The sequence below is a fragment of the Leuresthes tenuis genome, unplaced genomic scaffold, assembly GCF_036924035.1.
Source record: "Leuresthes tenuis unplaced genomic scaffold, fLeuTen1.0.hap1 SCAF_2, whole genome shotgun sequence".
Lineage (NCBI taxonomy): Eukaryota > Metazoa > Chordata > Actinopteri > Atheriniformes > Atherinopsidae > Leuresthes > Leuresthes tenuis.
In genome coordinates this window covers 2,623,205-2,639,833 of record NW_027325356.1, presented here as the reverse complement: position 1 = coordinate 2,639,833, position 16,629 = coordinate 2,623,205, and the positions used below count along the sequence as shown (strand labels likewise).

Sequence of the window (16,629 nt, the reverse complement as noted above, 5' to 3'; positions counted from 1 at the left end):
TTAAGCTCCAGCCCCCCTACTGCCCTGAATTGGATGAATAATTAAATGGAATTTAGCTGAGTGACCCACTGCCATTTGCTTATCGTTCTGGAGCTGAATTTGCCGTCATCTGTCTGCTTCAGTGAGTCCACTCCCATCAGGACAAAGCAGGCAGCACAGTGAGGATCATGTTCTTTTACTTCTCCAGAGCTCTTCATACATTTCAGCCTGCATGTGAGAAGCTCCAGAGAACTGGAGGTGGATGAACCTCACAACCACCTGAAATACTGACCACCTGACTGTTTCTCTTTGCTCTGCACACCTCAGGCTGTCAGTACAGTTCAGAGCCCCACCATCCCCAGAGATACCCAGATAACTCTGCAGTAATTGGGTGTGTTACTGTGGCATGGTGTGAGGTTGATCAGCTCATCCTAATTGTAGACGTGTTTCATGTATTTCATGCATTTATCAGATGCTTTTATCCAAATGGTCTTGCCTAAGGACCCCTACTGGAGGTAATACCTTTCATGCAGGGGATTCAGGAACTCAGGTCTCCCACATGGAAGGTGGCAATGATACCACTACACTATCCAGACCCTAGGAATTTATCTTGACAGCAGACAAGCCTGGAAATGCAACACAGAGGTTCTCAAGAAGGCAATACTTCTTGAGAATGTCAGGTTCTGCAATGTCTGTAGCAAGATGTAGCACATCTTCTATAAGTCTGTTTGCTTTGCAACCATCTGTTGAGGCAGCAGCATCAGAGCCAGAGACTCAAAGAAACGTAATAAACTCATAAAGAAAGACTCCAACACCAACACAGCTATAAAAGGACAGAGTGTGATCAGGAAGGGGCTTCTTCTTCTCTATTTCTGCAACATAGTACAATACAGGAAGTCATTCCTGCCAGCTGCAATAACTACATGTTGACAGCTTACAGTGAAAAATAAACTTTAAAGGTTTCTCTTTGGGGTAAATTAAGTATTTTCTCGGACACCTCTCATGAAAGTACATGCATTAAGAGCGTATTCTGAGCTGTGGCTGCGCTCAGGCTGAGGGATTAAGCTGCAGCGCCCTCTGCTGGAATAAATACAAACTGCTGCAGGATACAAGCTTTAATTCAGGGAAGGAGTACAAAATCTTTTCATACATACTGTTAACATTATCATAATTCATACAGCGATATGGACTTAAAGTAGAAAACATCGACAACAATGAAGGACTTTTGATGTATTTCCTGTTTATGGCTTCTTGTTTTCAGAGATACTTGCAGTATTTAGCTCAGGGAAGTCGAACTCCAGTCCTGGAGGGCCGCTGTCCTGCAGGTTTTAGATGTTTCCCTGCTTCAACACACCTGATCCAGATTAAATGGATCTCTTCCAAAGATTGTTAAGTTCTGCAGCAACCTGCTAATGAGGCATTGATCTGAATCAGGTGCATTGAAGCAGGGAAACATCTAAAACCTGCAGGACAGCGGCCCTCCAGGACCGGAGTTTGACTTCCCTGATTTAGCTTATCAGTTATTTCTTTCAGGTCTTTAAAGTTTCAGACAACCTGGATGAACTTTTCACTATTTTTCATACTGTTGAGGAATATTTGACATGTTTCACATTAAAGAACTTGCGTACACACACATTTACAGGCGGACAATGCCTTGGCTGGCTCTACTTCATGATGCCAGCATTGCTGAGGTAAACTTCATTAACAGGCAGCGAGCGTCTCTGGTCAGCATGCAGAGTTACTCCGGTCTTCTTCACAAACTGCTGCAGGTTACTCTGTCTCAGCTCCTTTTTCAGCTCCTCAAGCTTCTCCAATCTGACCTGGAGGACACACGGTGGGTGATATGTTACTAAAGATAATGTTTGTGTATCCACAGGCTGATTTATCTTAAACCTCTGAGTGATATCGAGCTCCGCTGTTGCCCAGAATCGATGAATAAAGCACTGAGTGTGAGAAAATCCCTCAAGTTTGAACTCCTCAGGCACATAGATGGACCTTTTTAAACTGGAAAATGTCAGAATATCACCCTGGTTGGTATCATCCAACTGTTTCCCAGTCCTTTCAATCTGTGAATAAATTCCATTCATGTTACAGCTGATAAGCAGCACAAAACAACATGTTGTGTAAGACCTCTGTGTGTTATGCAGGTTTCTGCCCTTAAATCAACAAAGGAAGAATGTTTCATTTTATCTATCCATGTGGAGTCCGAACACAAGATGTCTGTACTGTCAAAGTATTTCATACTTTTAGGATGGATCCCTGTGGAATTACTTTACTTGGAGGTGTGGGGACTATTTTAAGTGTCCCTACACCTGAAGTGGATCTTCTTTTCTTTTTTACAAACAAGCTCGTTGCTGTTAACCTTCAGCTCTTCTTATTTATTTGTCGTGAACCGGTGACACTTTGTTTTGAAGTTCTGTTTTTGTCGTCATTTCCTCTTTTATTTTGAAATATTAACTTCCTCTCGTTTCAGGTATCTTGCCCTTCCTCCTGTGTCATGTGTCTGATTGTCTTCCCTGATTCCCAAAGTGTTTCCACCTGTTCCTCTTGGCTCCTCTTGTGCGTAAATAGTCTCCCTTATCCGGGGCCGGTGTGTTGGATTCGGTCATTGCGTCCTTGGGCCACATTATTCCCAGCCTGTTTACCCCAGAGCCTGTAGTCGCAGCGATCCCCCTACAGAGCGTTCTTTTGTTTGTAATTTTCTCACCGTCTTAGTTATCTGGAATAGTTTCCACAGCCTGGTTTGGTTCCTCCGGCTTCTGGAGTTGTAACCTTTTCTCAGACACCTCCGCCAGAGGAGCGGAGCGTCGTCTAAATTCTAACGTTTCATAGTTCCTCCTCTGGTGGAGAGATTCTGTGTTTGAGTTGTTGAACCCTGTTTTTTGCCTCCGTTAAAGGCGAGCACAGCAATAACTGTGAAGTTTAATTGAGCCTCCCGTTGAGGCGCGTTTTCTGTTTTGCGTACTTTTGCCCCGTTTTTGGGAAAGCGTCCTCTTCGGTTAATTCCGCCTCATCAGGAGTGTATTTGTAATCTTTTATAGCCTCTTCTAGAGTTTAGCGAGTTTTTGTTTCTTAATTTTCACCATAATTAGTGAGGAGAGCGCTCCGGGATTTTCACAGCCCATTGTTTTGCTCTGGACTATCTCCAGTGGTTGTGTTCAATAAACCATCTTGTTCTGCAAATTCCCAGCATCTGTGTCCTGGGTCCATCTGGTCCTGACATTAATCTATTAATTTATATGAATGATTCCTACTCAACCAAAGGGAGGATGGATGGCATCCTGATTACTTTACAGACCAAAGATCAGATCTATTTGTAAAGTTCAGTCACAAACTCCTGTTTAAGACACGCTAACTAGAGTATTTTTTTAGAAAAGGAGTATGAAAATGACCCTGTAATGAGCAAATACTATCTGCTTTTAGGTTATTGTTTAGTTATAATCCTTGGGCTAATGAAAGGAAAGGAGTAAAAGGAAAGGAAGCTTGTTACACATCATTTAACTTAATTAAAGACATTTCCAGACGTCATCAAACGTTTAACCTTCAGAGAGTTGAATCTGAAACTATCAGCTGATTTCATCCTGAGATGCTGCTGTTGGGGATTTTTTGTGTTCTGAGTTATTTCTGAGTTATACCTTTACCCTTTCCTCTGCAGTCTGCAGCTCCCACTGTGTCTGAGAGGATTCGGCATCGAGTTCTTCTCCCAGCTGCAGGCGGCTGTGGAGCTCCTCCGTCAGGGACCTCAGGGCCTCGTCTGTCTGCTGAGCCTCTTCCTGAGGGCTCTCTGCCTGGGATCTGAGCTGTAGGTCCTGCTCCAGGTGTGCAGACCGGCTCTGAAGCACCATGTTCTCATAGCTTTGGTCATCGATGGATGAGTGTATCTGTTCAAGGCGCCTGAGCATATCTGGTGAAAGCAGCGTTTCATGTTACAGAAATCAGCAAAATATGTAAAAAATGCAACGGATTTCAACACCTACCCTGTTCTCGTTCCATTTCTGCCTGTAAGTCTTCCTCCCAGCCGTCTCCGTATGTCAGCTCCAGCTCATTCTGCCTCTGCCGCCGCTCCAGTTCCTCCAGTTCCTCCGCCAGCACCGGAGTCGGCTCATGAAGGGAAGCAGATGAGCTCTCCTGCTCCCACAACTCTGTCTGTCTTTCCAGAGCTTCAATCTGACCCTCCAAGTCCTGCAGCCTGCTCTGCTGCTGCAGAATCTGCCTGAACACCTCCTCTTTTGGGGGGTAGGAGGGACAGCTGTGCACAGAAGTGGGAGGGTTTAGGAAAGCGACAGGAGATCGTCGGGGTTCAGGCGACGGCGACCAGGCCCGATCCGGCTTAGTCCTCTTAGGAAATGTTGAGGGACCCAAATTGAAGGTGAGAGCTTTCTGGGGACCCGTATGTTTGCGAGGCTCCGGTTCTGATGGTCTCAGCAGGGGGGTAAGTTTCTCTCTGGTGGCTGTGTGTGGATCCTCACTGAGACTGGGGCCCGTCCTCCAAAGAATGAACTGGACCTCTGCAGCCAGCTGCCCCAGCTGGGTCAGGTGCTGCAGAGGACATTCGTCAGGAAGCAGGTGTCTCTCGTTGCCTCGTAACTTCAGGATGAGGACGTAACGACCCGTCTGGCCTGCATGGGCGAATAAGACACGGATGAAGCTCCACATCTGCTCACTAACGGCTGAAAGTTCTGCAGAAACAATCTGTGGGTTTCCTTATGAGGCAACTTTGTTCATTGGGTCTGTAGAATTGGACCAATTTGGAGTGATATTGATTTGATTGGATTGTAATTGGGTTCAATTGGACTGAAGGGCCTTGAGATTGTTGGGATTTGGCACATAAATAAATGTAAATGTAATTTATTTCTACAGCCCTTTACAACAATCCATTTCGGTTTACAGCAGATAATAAATAAAGAAAATAATAAGTACAAAACAATAAAATAACAGGAAACGCAATAAAATACAGCAAAATTGAATAAGATAATATAAAAGTGTCACCATACTACTGGGTATTAAAAGCCATCTGAAATAAGTGTTTTTAGCTTAGATTTAAAGAGGCCCAGGTCAGAAATAAGACTCATCTTGGGGGGGGGGGGTTATTCCAGAGCCTGGGGGCACCCCAGGGCTTGTATTTGGACCTGAACACTTCCAGCTAAAGTTGATTTGTTGACCTCAGAGCTCTGCCAGGGTTACAGTTAAAAGCTCAGATAAATACGATGGGGTGAGGCCATTAAGAGCTTTAAATACAAACTTTAAAAGTTTAAAATCAGTTCTATAAAGGACAGGAAGCCAATGAAGGGAGTTAAGAACAGGAGTGATGTGCACAGGTCTGTTATATAAAGCTGAATTGAATTAAACTGAATTGAATTTAATGTCAGAGCACCATTTACATACAACCAAATAGATTTTTTTCTTATAAAAAAGTTGAACCTGAACTCAAATTACATCACAATATGTAGATTAATCCGTCAGTTTATTATTCATGTTCACTTAAACCTTAAAAGTTAGTAGGAAAGTAGTTCCCAAACACTGAAAATCATCAATCTTTTAATCCAGTCCTCATTTCTTTACATTTTCCCTCCAAGCAGCCGGACTTAAGTGGTTCTGATCAATACTTCTCCAGCTTTCTGATGCTCTTCTTGGGACATTTTCTGCTTTTTCACTCATTTTCACTCCTGTTTCTGACCATTTTCAGAGGATTTTTTTTATTCTTTAAAGCCACAAAGCGTTGGTCTTTGAATGATTCAAACAAAAATAAAACAATAAATCCTGAATGGAAGCCAAAACTGATAGGAATTATATAGCTTGTGCATTTTCCCTCTAAGTGCATGAGAAACTTACTGTTTGCCTTGGCGAGAGCTATGACAACATCCTGACAGGAGGTGCTTAGTGAAAGGCCACAGACCACTCTGACCACGCCCTCCACCCACACCTTCAGCTCCATGCTCCCACTCTGCTGCACCTGTGACCTGCAGACAGGTAGAAAAACACACCATCCAGTAAATGAGCTGTTAAACATATTCTATCCCAGACAATCTATCATTTCAGGAGTTTGGGGGATAATTCCCTGAAGATCCTGATGGGATTCATTCGTTTTTAAGACTCCTGTCTCTGGCTGTTGTTGTATCCGGATACCTGGACATGCATTTAATTTATTCAGCATGGATTTAGATGCTCTAATGTCTAAGAATACATTTCCTGTTTTGGAGCAAATGAAAACAGCTTATGATGCAAAGCCTTTAAGTCTTTGTGTGTGGACCCTCGGGTAATTTTCTGGTTAAATTCATGTGGAATGCTGTGAAATGGCACATTTATGTTCATGTTTCTGTATTTATCAGACGCTTTTATCCAAAGCGACTTACAAATGAAGATTTAACAGCTATATAAAGCTAACAATATGTTGTATATGTTGTATCCGGATACCTGGACATGCATTTAATTTATTCTCTTCAGTAAAAGTACTAAACAGCATGGATTTAGATGCTCTAATGTCTAAGAATACATTTCCTGTTTTGGAGCAAATGAAAACGGCTTTGACCCTCAGGTCATTTTCTGGTTAAATTCAGCTGTGAAATGGCACATTTAAAGCTCCTGTTTACCATTCATCTGTAGCCATTTAGCCATCCATTTCCTGCTGCTAGTTTACCTTTGTGCTAAATAAGTGGAACGAAACATTTAAATTTGTCTGTGTGGTCTCAGAGTTTATGTGACACATCACCAGAGCCCTTCACTTGCTGTGCTCTTGTTGTTCAAGGCTCTCATTTAAGTATTTAGAGCCTTAGAGTTGAGTGTTTCATGGAAACTCCCGTCTCTCCAGGCTTTATGCGCCTGGATCTGGGCTGTTTATCCTGTTCTTCCCCTCAGTTTCTGTTTGGGCCACTTACAGACGTCCCCTAAAGCCACTGCTGCTTTACTACGGCTCACTGTTTAAAAGTGAGGCATCGCTTTTCTGCAGCAGGTTTTCTTTGAGGGCAACATTCGTGCTCGCTTTACTCTCCCTGAAGCTGCTGAGAAGCAGCCAAACACCATCTCTGCAGATGATTTACAGCTGGTTAACTGACACTGTGCTTACAGTCCTGCAGAAATAATTCAGTGTTCTGTTTCCTCATGCTGTTTAGTCCTTTACTCAAAGCCTTTACTCCTTAGATTCATCCTCTTGGAATGAAATGAAGAACACAGGAAGTAAATCGTTCCCTTTCTTTCACAAACCCGGCTGGATCTGATGCAGAAACGGTTGTCAGAGTGGAAATGTGCTGGAAGCTTTGTGGCTGTCGTGTGTTCGCAGGTTTTCTGACAGCAGGAATGTTGCAGAACACGCTGACATTCCTGCAGGACTCCCATGCTCTCTGTTTACAAAGTCCCGCCAATCGGCACCAGTTTCAGTATCACCCTCATTCAGAAAATATCAGCAGGATCGCAAATGATTTCACTTGGGTTTATTTCCACTTGTCTTACTCGGGGATTTTTCTCTTTATTTCTTGACAGAAATGTTATCTTTGTCAGGTTTTTCTGATTTCTCTTTGAATAAATGAACTTTAAGCTAAGCACGTGAGCTCAGTTAGAATTTAAATGTGATTTATTTCTTAACTTTTATAGATTTAAATGTCCTTATTTTGTCTTTTTCATTTATTTAATAAGAATTTGGTTTATGTCTTACAGCAAAATGATGATTTATTTTAAGCTTTTTACCTGTTAAGCAGCTCAGATACCTTCAAGTACAAATTAGCATTGATGGTAAATTACCTTTGATTTCAATTAGCAAGCCCAAAACATGAAACTACAGTTTTATTTCCATGAGAATTTGAACAGACTCACCTTCTGGTTGGAGCTTCCACTGATGTGTGTTGACTGGTGGGCGGCTGGATGGCTGTGACCCAAACTCACCTTCACCGAGGAGGAGGAGGAGGAGTGATGCTGTGGAATGCAGCCGATCTGCTGCGTTTAACGTGATGTCACTCCGAAGATGGTGGGAGGTATTTAAGCACATTTACTTGGCAGAGTTTATTGTTTTTACTTGTCCTCATTAGTCTTTCTTGTGAAATTTACTCTGCACACTCTGGCGTTACTTTTAACGTGAGTTAAAGTGATAGAAACTGCTGTGAGGTGTACACTCAACAAGCTAATGATACATTTACAACCACATGCATCTTATTTGGACTACAGCACTTCCCTGAGCTGCTACTCCAGTTTCACCTCAGTGAGAGTTTGAAGGCTCCTGCCTGTGATGTCACAGGCTCCGCCCACTGAGAGTAAGAGATAAAAGCTAAAAGGAGCGGCTCCTGCTGCCAGATTTTCAACATTCCTCTCCGTGTGTCATCGCAGATGGCTTTTTCAGCTGTGTTGAATTACAGTAGCAAACAAAAACCACGCAGGAAATCAGACAAGACATCCAGCAGCAGTGAAACAGACACGACATGCATGTAATTAGTACTTCTTTTATAGTTTTCATTATTGGTCCTGCAGGTTACCTACTCCTGCCACTTTATTTAGGGTTTATTTAAGGTTCTTTTTGCAGAACAGGCAGGTCAGAGACACACAAACACAGGAGTTAGTGATAGATAACAGCAGGCAGATAAGTGAGTCTGTTAAGCCATAAATCAGGACTGTGTGGTCGTTTGTCTCTGTGTGGCCCTGAGATGGAGGGAGGTGTCAGGTCACTAAAACACGGGACTGGCCACCTGTCAGGGTGTACCCTGCCTCTCGTCCAATGATAGTATAGAAAATGGATGGATGGATGGCCTCGAACACACTTGTTGGTGTGTTTTAGTGAGCTGACACCGCCCTCAAGTGGCAGAATGATGAATTACATCTACTCTGGTAATTTCTCTTTCATTCATTCATTATTTGTCCTTCGTGGCATAAATCAGAGCACCATCATGTATTCTGATTAACATTTCAGGCCAAAATAAGCAGCAATTTCTAGAGTTCAGTGTGTTCGGTTCAGATGGATATCTGTAAAGTTACAACATATGAATAAAGAACCAAACAACTTTATCTCCCTGTGTTTAACAATGAGACCAATAGATGGCAACGTGGCTCCATAGAAAAGTTAGTAATTTTCTAAAATAATGATTTTATTCCTTATTATACTAAGTGCGATCTTGAAAAAGTCAAAATGCAGCTTTAGATATAAATGAAAACCTTAAACAACCTGTACTAAGGTGTAAAACACAGTTTTAATCATCCAACTGAGCATGAATCTGAAGAAAATAGTTGGTACCAGAGTGCTAAAGTCTGCAGATAAGTCACGACACAGTGAGTCACGGTCTTTATTGTAAATAAAGGTAATGTCTGTCTCTTCCTGGTGTGGAAGTTCCACATCTGTGGGACTCCTAAAGATTAAATCTGACACATGGTACCAGTTCAGAGACTCCTCCAAACCTCTTGGTTGGTAAACTAAATTCCTGCACTGCAAAAACAAGGCACAGCAAGGCAGGAAGTCCTGTGATGGACTGCAGACCTGTCCAGGGTGACCCCGCCTCTCGCCCAATGGCCGCTGGGACAGGCTCCACCCCCCGCGACCCGACCAATGGATTAAGCGGGAATAGAAAATGAATGGATGATGGATGGAGGATGGATGGATGGAGGATGGATGGATGATGGATGGAGGATGGATGGATGGAGGATGGTTGGATGATGGATGGATTGACGGATGGATGGATGATGAATGGATGGAATGATGGAGGATGGTTGGATGATGGATGATGGATGGATGGATGGATGGATGGATGGATGGATGGATGGATGGATGGATGGATGGATGGATGATGAATGGATGATGGATGGATGGATGGATGGATGATTGATGGATGGATGGATGGATGATTGATGGATGGATGGATGGATGATGGATGGAGGATGGATGGATGGATGGAGGATGGTTGGATGATGGATGGATGATTGATGATTGATGGATGGATGATGGATGATTGATGGATGGATGGATGGATGATGGATGGAGGATGGATGGATGGATGGATGATTGATGATTGATGGATGGATGATGGATGATTGATGGATGGATGGATGGATGATGGATGGAGGATGGATGGATGGATGGATGGATGATTGATGGATGATTGATGGATGGATGGAGGATGGTTGGATGATGGATGGAGGATGGTTGGATGATGGATGGATGGATGGATGGATGGATGGATGATGGATGATTGATGGATGATTGATGGATGGATGGATGATTGATGGAGGATGGATGGATGGATGGATGGATGGATGATTGATGGATGATTGATGGATGGATGGATGGATGGATGATTGATGGATGATTGATGGATGGATGGATGATGGATGGAGGATGGATGGAGGATGGTTGGATGATGGATGGATGGATGATTGATGGATGATTGATGGATGGATGGATGGATGATTGATGGATGATTGATGGATGGATGATTGATGGATGATGGATGGAGGATGGTTGGATGGATGGATGGTTGGATGGATGGATGGATGGATGGATGGATGGAGGATGGATGGATGGATGATGGAGGATGGATGGATGGATGGAGGATGGTTGGATGGATGATGGATGATGGATGGATGGATGGATGGATGGATGGATGGATGGATGGATGGAGGATGGATGGATGGATGATGGAGGATGGATGGATGATGGATGGATGGATGATGGATGGATGGATGACAAACACCCAGAGACAAACACCCAGAGACAAACACCCAGAGACAAACAACCAGAGCCAATCACACTCACTCCAAGGAACATTCAAGAGCCGCCAATTAACATGGCGGCCTTGCTTTTGGACGGTGGGAGGAAGCTGGCGAACCCGGAGAGAACCCCTCATTAAGTCCTGAAAATTAAATGGCATTGAAAAAATGGCTGATAAATAACATTTTACACCATGTTTCCATAGAGACGGTCTCAAAGTCATGTAGATTTTACATTTTACGCCCGGTGGCCTCATTAAACGTTACATCTGGTAGAAAGTGAGATTTCAATGCCTGTTTATGGTGGTTTAAGGAGGTTTAAGTATTATTTAAATGCTGTGACACTATCAAAACCCTCATGTGGAATATATTCAGGGAATGTGACTCAAAAAGAAACTGTAACTTGGCTCCATGAGCCACGTTAAAGAGAAATCCCCCCCAGAAACACTGGGTGAATGATCTAATTGTAACTGTATTACATATTTAGTACAAATACACTTAAAACAGGTGTACAAACTGTAGTTTTGACACATTTGGACTGGTTCTAATTTCGGTTCCTTCTGACAAAAATGATAGTTCAGGTGTCAAATGCCAGAATTCTCACAAAATGTGATGAAACACTTTACATTAATATGATTTTTGTGAGTTAAATGTCACTGTGAACAACCCTCAGAGCACAAAGTTCAGTTCCTGCAATCAGCAGCTTGTTCTCCTGCTGCTGATGAAATTCTGCCAGTTTCTGTCATAATGACCACGATGTTTCTGATAAATCGCTGGCATTTCTTCTTCTCCTGCTTGAAGCTGACGGGGATCCTCTCATCAGCACTTTTTTTAACGAATCAGATGGAAAACGGGTTTGTCAAGTTGCTGTGTTGGATATTTAAATGTTACTTGTGATGCTTTTAATTATAATCCATATCATTTTGAAGGAAATTTAAATTTCAGCTATTTAGATGTTTATAGAACCAATGTTTGTCCATTTTGAAAATGTGGATTATATTGAGTGAACTGGTGTTTATAAAGTACTATTAAAAGTGCTGATCTTCCTTTATTGTTGCTATAATTCCATGTACTAGTTGATAGATCCTGGTAAAGTGAGACAGTCGTATATTCAGTCACTTTGTTGACTTTTTGTTTTAATTACACCTTGTTCGTATGCATCTGGTTAGGATGCCCCCTGGACACCTCCCTGGGGAGGTGTTCTGGGCCCGTCCCACTGGGAGGAGACCCGGGGAAGACCCAGGATACGTTGGAGAGACTGTGCCTCTCAGCTGACCTGGGAACGCCTCGGGGTCCCCCCCAGAGGAGCTGGAGGAAGTGGCCGGGGACATCTGGGCTCCTCTGCTCAAGCTGCTGCCCCCCCGACCTCCAGAGAAGCAGCGGATGATGGATGGATGGACGGACATGTCATTTAATTTCTCTGCTGGTGACTAATTTTGTTGTTTTCATCCACAGCCTCTCAGAAGCTTTTCAACTGTATTAGTTATAAAATAAGAAATTGATTAATTAAAAGGCCACAGACCACAGCTACAGGCTACAGCTTCAGGCTGCAGCTACAGGCCACAGCTACAGGCTACAGCTACAGGCTACAGCTACAGGCCACAGGCTACAGCTACAGACTACAGCTGCAGTTACAGGCCACAGCTACAGGCTACAGCTACAGGCCACAGCTACAGGCTACAGCTACAGACTACAGCTGCAGCTACAGGCCACAGCTACAGACTACAGCTGCAGTTACAGGCCACAACTACAGGCTACAGCTACAGGCTGCAGCTACAGGCCACAGCTACAGGCTACAGCTACAGGCTACAGCTACAGCTACAGGCCACAGGCTACAGCTACAGACTACAGCTGCAGTTACAGGCCACAGCTACAGGCTACAGCTACAGGCCACAGCTACAGGCTACAGCTACAGACTACAGCTGCAGCTACAGGCCACAGCTACAGACTACAGCTGCAGTTACAGGCCACAGCTACAGGCTACAGCTACAAGCTACAGCTACAGACTACAGCTGCAGTTACAGGCCACAGCTACAAGCTACAGCTACAGACTACAGCTGCAGCTACAGGCCACAGCTACAGACTACAGCTGCAGCTACAGGCCACAGCTACAGGCCACAGCTACAGGCTACAGCTACAAGCTACAGCTACAGACTACAGCTGCAGCTACAGGCCACAGCTACAGGCTACAGCTACAGCTACAGCCACAGGCTACAGCTACAGCTACAGCTACAGCTACAGCTACAGCTACAGCTACAGCTACAGGCTACAGCTACAGGCCACAGCTACAGGCTACAGCCACAGGCTACAGCTACAGCTACAGCTACAGCTACAGCTACAGGCTACAGCTACAGGCCACAGCTACAGGCTACAGCTACAGGCTACAGCTACAGGCCACAGCTACAGGCCACAGCTACAGACTACAGCTGCAGGCTACAGCTACAGACTACAGCTGCAGCCACAGCTACAGGCTACAGCTTCAGGCTACAACTACAGGCTACAGGCTACAGCTACAGGCCACAGCTACAGGCTACAGCTACAGGCTACAGCTACAGGCCACAGCTACAGGCCACAGCTACAGACTACAGCTGCAGTTACAGGCCACAACTACAGGCTACAGCTACAGGCTACAGCTACAGGCTACAGGCCACAGCTACAGGCTACAGCTACAGGCTACAGCTGCAGCCACAGCTACAGCTACAGCTACAGCTACAGCTACAGGCTACAGCTACAGACTACAGCTGCAGCCACAGCTACAGGCTACAGCTTCAGGCTACAACTACAGGCTACAGGCTACAGCTACAGGCCACAGCTACAGGCTACAGCTGCAGCCACAGCTACAGGCTACAGCTTCAGGCTACAACTACAGGCTACAGCTACAGGCTACAGCTACAGGCTACAGCTACAGGCCACAGCTACAGGCCACAGCTACAGACTACAGCTGCAGGCTACAGCTACAGACTACAGCTGCAGCCACAGCTACAGGCTACAGCTTCAGGCTACAACTACAGGCTACAGGCTACAGGCTACAGGCTACAGGCTACAGGCTACAGCTACAGGCCACAGCTACAGGCTACAGCTACAGGCTACAGCTACAGGCTACAGCTACAGGCCACAGCTACAGGCCACAGCTACAGACTACAGCTGCAGTTACAGGCCACAACTACAGGCTACAGCTACAGGCTACAGCTACAGGCTACAGCTACAGGCTACAGCTACAGGCTACAGCTTCAGGCTACAGCTACAGGCTACAGGCCACAGCTACAGGCTACAGCTACAGGCTACAGCTGCAGCCACAGCTACAGCTACAGCTACAGCTACAGCTACAGGCTACAGCTACAGACTACAGCTGCAGCCACAGCTACAGACTACAGCTGCAGACTACAGCTGCAGCCACAGCTACAGGCCACAGCTACAGGCCACAGCTACAGGCTACAGCTACAGGCCACAGCTACAGGCCACAGCTACAGGCCACAGCTACAGGCTACAGCTACAGGCTACAGCTTCAGGCTACAGCTACAGGCTACAGGCTACAGGCTACAGGCTACAGCTACAGCTACAGGCTACAGCTACAGCCACAGGCTACCGCTACAGCTACAGCTACAGCTACAGGCTACAGCTACAGGCCACAGGCTACCGCTACAGGCCACAGCTACAGGCTACAGCTACAGGCCACAGGCTACAGGCTACCGCTACAGGCCACAGCTACAGGCTACAGCTACAGCCACATCTACAGCAACAGGCTACAGCTACAGGCTACAGGCCACAGCTACAGGCCACAGCTACAGGCCACAGCTACAGGCTACAGCTACAGGCTACAGCTTCAGGCTACAGCTACAGGCTACAGGCTACAACTACAGGCTACAGGCTACAGGCTACAGGCTACAGCTACAGGCTACAGGCTACAGGCTACAGCTACAGCCACAGGCTACAGCTACAGCTACAGCTACAGCTACAGCTACAGCTACAGGCTACAGCTACAGGCTACAGCTACAGGCTACAGCTACAGACTACAGCTGCAGCTACAGGCTACAGCTACAGGCCACAGCTACAGCCACAGGCTACAGCTACAGCTACAGGCTACAGCTACAGGCTACAGCCACAGCTACAGCCACAGGCTACAGCTACAGCTACAGCTACAGCTACAGGCTACAGCTACAGCCACAGGCTACAGCTACAGCTACAGCTACAGCTACAGGCTACAGCTACAGGCCACAGCTACAGGCTACAGCTACAGACTACAGCTGCAGCTACAGGCTACAGCTACAGGCCACAGCTACAGGCTACAGCTACAGGCCACAGGCTACAGCTACAGCCACAGGCTACAGCAGCAGCCACAGGCTACAGCTACAGGCTACAGCTTCAGGCTATAACTACAGGCTACAGGCTACAACTACAGGCTACAAGCTACAGCTACAGGCTACAGCTACAGCCACAGGCTACAGCTACAGCTACAGGCTACAGCTACAGGCCACAGCTACAGGCTACAGCTACAGGCCACAGCTACAGCCACAGGCTACAGCTACAGCTACAGCTACAGCTACAGGCTACAGGCTACAGCTACAGCTACAGCTACAACTACAGGCTACAGGCTACAGCTACAGCTACAGGCTACAGCTACAGCCACAGGCTACAGCTACAGCTACAGCTACAGCTACAGGCTACAGGCTACAGGCCACAGCTACAGGCTACAGCTACAGCTACAGCTACAGGCTACAGCTACAGGCCACAGCTACAGGTTACAGCTACAGGTTACAGCTACAGGCCACAGCTACAGGCTACAGCTACAGGCTACAGCCACAGGCTACAGCTACAGGCAGTGGCTACGGAAGCATTCGTGTCAGCTCTTGTAGGTTGAAATTAATTATCACGAGAAAACGATCTTTGTTATATCAGGATAATGAAATAATAAGTGGTTTTTTTTCCACAACTTTGAATCAAAAAGTGTTTTTTGTTTGTTTTTTTCACAACTTTGAAATAAAAAGTCGTTATTACAAGATAACAGTGCGTAAAAAAAACATGGCTTCTGCCCCAAAAACTGCAAACAGATTGCAGTCTCCACCATAGACTTACAGTGTGTTGATAAAAAGATATGCAGCATCTTGGTGCAGATATAACAGGACCCAGAGGGACCATTTATAGTGTCATGTAAACATACTTATATCATGCAAAGCAAGGCAGATTTATTCATATAGCACAGGGTGTTCAACAGCGAGCGCTTTACATTGAATATAAAATGCATTCAACCAAAATGTACATTTAAAAGTTAAGGGAAAATAAGAGTTAAAGGAACAGTGCACCAATACGTTTTTAATGAAAATCTTTAAATGTAGTGATGAACAAGAAAACTCTTAAAGAGTTTATTTAGAAGAATCAATAGTTTTCAAGCATTAAATGCCTTGTTGGAAGCTAAATCTGCTGTGTTTGAGCGCTCTGTTGATAAGATAAGTCATCTGTTGGAAAACGTCTTCACCAGCTCAGGAGAGAATCTCAAAAATCCATCTTTTTATGGAGCAAATACAGAAAGAGACACATGATCAGAACTGCTGCCGCACATTCTGCAGCAATAAATCTTAAGCCTGCTGTTGTCTTTGTCCTGTATACGATGTCTGCAGCTCTGATAAGAAAAGTAAACTGTTTCATGCAGCTTAAAAAGGACTTTCCACGTGTTAAATACAGGTCAAGATGTATTAAATATACGAAACATGGAAAATTATTTTCAAACCTTTTATCCGTCTGTTTATTGTCTCTTAAAAACGTTAATTTCTCCACTGAAGCTTTGGTAACTTTATTATAATTAGACCAGCTCTGGCAAATAAACAGGAAAACTAAATAGACTGTGAGGCTGCTCATTGTGAGTGCTGTTAGTAATTATAGTCTTTTCCAAGTTTAATTGCAGTGCTGTGATCTAAATAGGCTTACATAGCAATACTCTAAATTAGCAGTTTTATTAATTACCACTGAACTGCACGT

At 44.8% G+C, this 16,629-nt stretch overlaps 1 protein-coding gene across 3 annotated transcripts; it reads right to left on the bottom strand.

The window, feature by feature from the left end:
* Positions 1-1,086: 1,086 nt before the first annotated feature.
* On the bottom strand, positions 1,087-7,828 carry LOC140302340 (ras association domain-containing protein 7-like). 3 transcript variants are annotated; one of them, XM_072381175.1, is made up of 5 exons: positions 7,786-7,828; positions 5,812-5,939; positions 3,957-4,598; positions 3,615-3,883; positions 1,087-1,799 (listed from the first exon to the last, which is right to left on the bottom strand). In XM_072381175.1, the coding sequence occupies exons 2-5, from the start codon at positions 5,912-5,914 to the stop codon at positions 1,644-1,646; spliced, it is 1,170 nt and encodes a 389-aa protein (XP_072237276.1). In that variant the 5' UTR covers positions 5,915-5,939; positions 7,786-7,828; the 3' UTR covers positions 1,087-1,643. The 3 variants fall into 3 exon arrangements, with proteins under 3 accessions (XP_072237276.1, XP_072237274.1, XP_072237275.1); XM_072381173.1 differs by lacking the exon at positions 7,786-7,828 and having other exon boundaries at positions 5,812-6,017; XM_072381174.1 differs by lacking the exon at positions 7,786-7,828 and having other exon boundaries at positions 3,621-3,883; positions 5,812-6,017.
* Positions 7,829-16,629: the final 8,801 nt, after the last annotated feature.

Excerpts from the sequence above, each read along its gene's own strand:
- LOC140302340 (XM_072381173.1), bottom strand. The coding sequence starts at position 5,989 with ATGTTTAACAGCTCATTTACTGGATGGTGTGTTTTTCTACCTGTCTGC. Across the intron at positions 3,884-3,956 it reads AGAAATGGAACGAGAACAGG|ATATGCTCAGGCGCCTTGAA; the intron begins GTAGGTGTTGAA and ends TGCTTTCACCAG. Across the intron at positions 1,800-3,614 it reads CTGCAGAGGAAAGGGTAAAG|GTCAGATTGGAGAAGCTTGA; the intron begins GTATAACTCAGA and ends TGTGTCCTCCAG.